At 57.6% G+C, this 2,269-nt stretch overlaps 1 protein-coding gene across 1 annotated transcript in view; it reads left to right on the top strand.

Annotated features, from left to right (window-relative positions):
• RHOBTB2 (Rho-related BTB domain containing 2) overlaps positions 1-1,827 on the top strand; it is a 6,729-nt gene extending 4,902 nt beyond the window's left edge. The window contains exons 8-10 of the mRNA XM_009084970.1: positions 433-538; positions 616-837; positions 1,820-1,827. Coding sequence (XP_009083218.1) covers positions 433-538; positions 616-837; positions 1,820-1,827 — 336 coding nt within the window. The remainder of the gene's footprint in view (positions 1-432; positions 539-615; positions 838-1,819) is intronic.
• The last annotated feature ends 442 nt before the right edge of the window (positions 1,828-2,269 follow it).

Below are 2,269 nucleotides of genomic sequence, written 5' to 3' on the forward strand. Positions count from 1 at the left end.
GTGGTGACATGGAGAAGGGTCTGGCAGGTCTGGGGATGCACAAGGTGCTGAGTGGTGAGATGCAGAGGGATCTGGCAAATCTGGGGGTGCACAAGGTGCTGGGTGGTGACATACAGAGGGATCTGGGAGATCTAGGGATGCACAAGGTGGTGACATGGAGAAAGGTCTGGCAGATCTAGGGGTGCAGAAGGTGCTGAGTGATGACATACAGAGGGATCTGGGAGATCTAGGGATGCACAAGGTGGTGACATGGAGAAGGGTCTGCCAGATCTAGGGATGTACAAGGTGAGATGCAGTCTGGCAGCTCTGGGTGGTGATGCTGTCCTGGCAGAGGGGACAGCCAGGTCTGGGCTTAGATGCCCATGGAGAAATAGGATGAATCCTATGGTGGTCCATGCCGTGGTGGCTCTGACATGGGCTCATCTCTTGCAGTTTCACTGCGCCTACCAGCTGGCTGACTGGTGCCTCCACCACATCTGCACCAACTACAACAACGTCTGCCGCAAGTTCCCCCGGGACATGAAGGCCATGTCAGGAGGTGAGTGGGAGCCAGGAGGGGATAACATGAGGGTCCTGGTGGTCCTGGCCCTGTTCTCACCCCCCATCTCCCTGCAGAGAACCAGGAGTACTTCGAGAAGCATCGCTGGCCGCCGGTGTGGTACCTGAAGGAGGAGGATCACTACCAGCGGGCGAAGAAGGAGCGGGAGAAGGAAGACTACCTCCACCTCAAACGGCAGCCCAAGAGGCGGTGGCTCTTCTGGAACGCCTCCTCCTCCCCTTCTTCCTCTCCTTCATCGTCGGCAGCCACAGCCTCCTCTTCCTCCTCCTCCTCCTCCAGTCCTTGCCCTGGCTCCAGCATCCCTGGGAGGAGACGGGGAGGAGAAGGAGGAGGAGGAGGAGGAAGGGTGGCCTGGCCTGCCCCAGCGCCAGGCGTGGAGTGGACGCCACGGGCCAGTGGCCCAGAGGAGATGGTGGCCATGGGGCCTGTCCCTGTGGAGGGGCTCAGGGCCAGGCACCAGCCCCTGGCACTCCTGGAGCTCTGCTCTCTCCACTGGAGGACTGGCAGAGCCCGAGCAGCAGGAGAAACTCATGTTTACAGGAGCACGAGGGCTGTGTTGTGGTTTGATTTTTGGATTCTTTTTCCTTTTTCGTTTTTTTTGGAACATCAGCAGCATGAGGAAGAAGAAGAAGAAGAAACACATCCAACTTCCACCTTGGTTTGGAACCAGAAGCTGTGGGATATGGTTCATGTGTCTGATGGTATCTCACCACCCAGAGCTATTGTGGGGGTCCTGCCACCCCCTCCCACTTGCAGCAGGGTCAGGCACAGAGCAGGGGACTCCAGTCCCCCAAAGCCTCCAGGCACTGCAGCATCCCCCCAGTCTCAAATGGGGTCTGTCCTAATTCAGGTTGTGGAGGGGACTGGAGTCCTCTCCTCCCTGTTCTTAACATTTCACTTTTGTTTAAAAAGAAAACTTAAAGCAAAAAAGAAAACCCAATCCCAAACCCACTTCCCACCAACCTGCCACACCAGAAACCAACCCCAGGCCCTTGGCTTGGGATTTTAGCCTGGAAGGCTCCATTGTAATAAATGGTATTTTAAAAGCCCAGCGTGGTCCCTGTGTGTTTGGGAGGAAGTGGCTGGACATGGCACATCCTTGTGTCCTGCTCGGGGTGACAACATCACCCCCCTGCCAGCACTCCCAGCGTGGCCAGGGACAGCGAAGCATTGCAGGATCCATCCATCCAAACCCCTTGTACAAGGAGAGGTGGCTTTTCCATCGGACTAACTCTGCATGTCCCACCTGTGTCCTTGCAGGTGCATAGCCCCAGGGCTTTGCAGGGCTGCCAGGCAGGGCAGGAGGGACCCAAACCACCACTCACCCTTCCCAGCCAGGATGGGGAAAGCTCCTTCAAGCCCATCCCTGGCAGAGGCTGCTGCTGGGGGGAGTGTGTAGGGATGCTCCTGGCAGGGTTGCTCCCAGTGGTGTCCCCTCATTGCTCCTCTTCCCAGCTGGCCTTGTAGAGCACCTTGGAGTCACTCATTTCGCATGCTCACCCTCAGCCATGGATGCAGGAGCAAGGTGGCAGCTCCAGCGAGCTCACACTCAGTGTTTTCACCCTTTGCAGCCCCACGAGCAGGTAGGATGACAAGTTTATTTCCCTTTCCAATCCGGGCGCTCTCACCGCTGCTTCTGTGTCCTGTTTGCCTTGCCCAGGCCAGGACCTGAGCCCCTGCATCCCGGCACTCAATCCTGCATGTGCCTGG

This window comes from Acanthisitta chloris, unplaced genomic scaffold (genome assembly GCF_000695815.1).
Source record: "Acanthisitta chloris isolate BGI_N310 unplaced genomic scaffold, ASM69581v1 scaffold26171, whole genome shotgun sequence".
NCBI lineage: Eukaryota > Metazoa > Chordata > Aves > Passeriformes > Acanthisittidae > Acanthisitta > Acanthisitta chloris.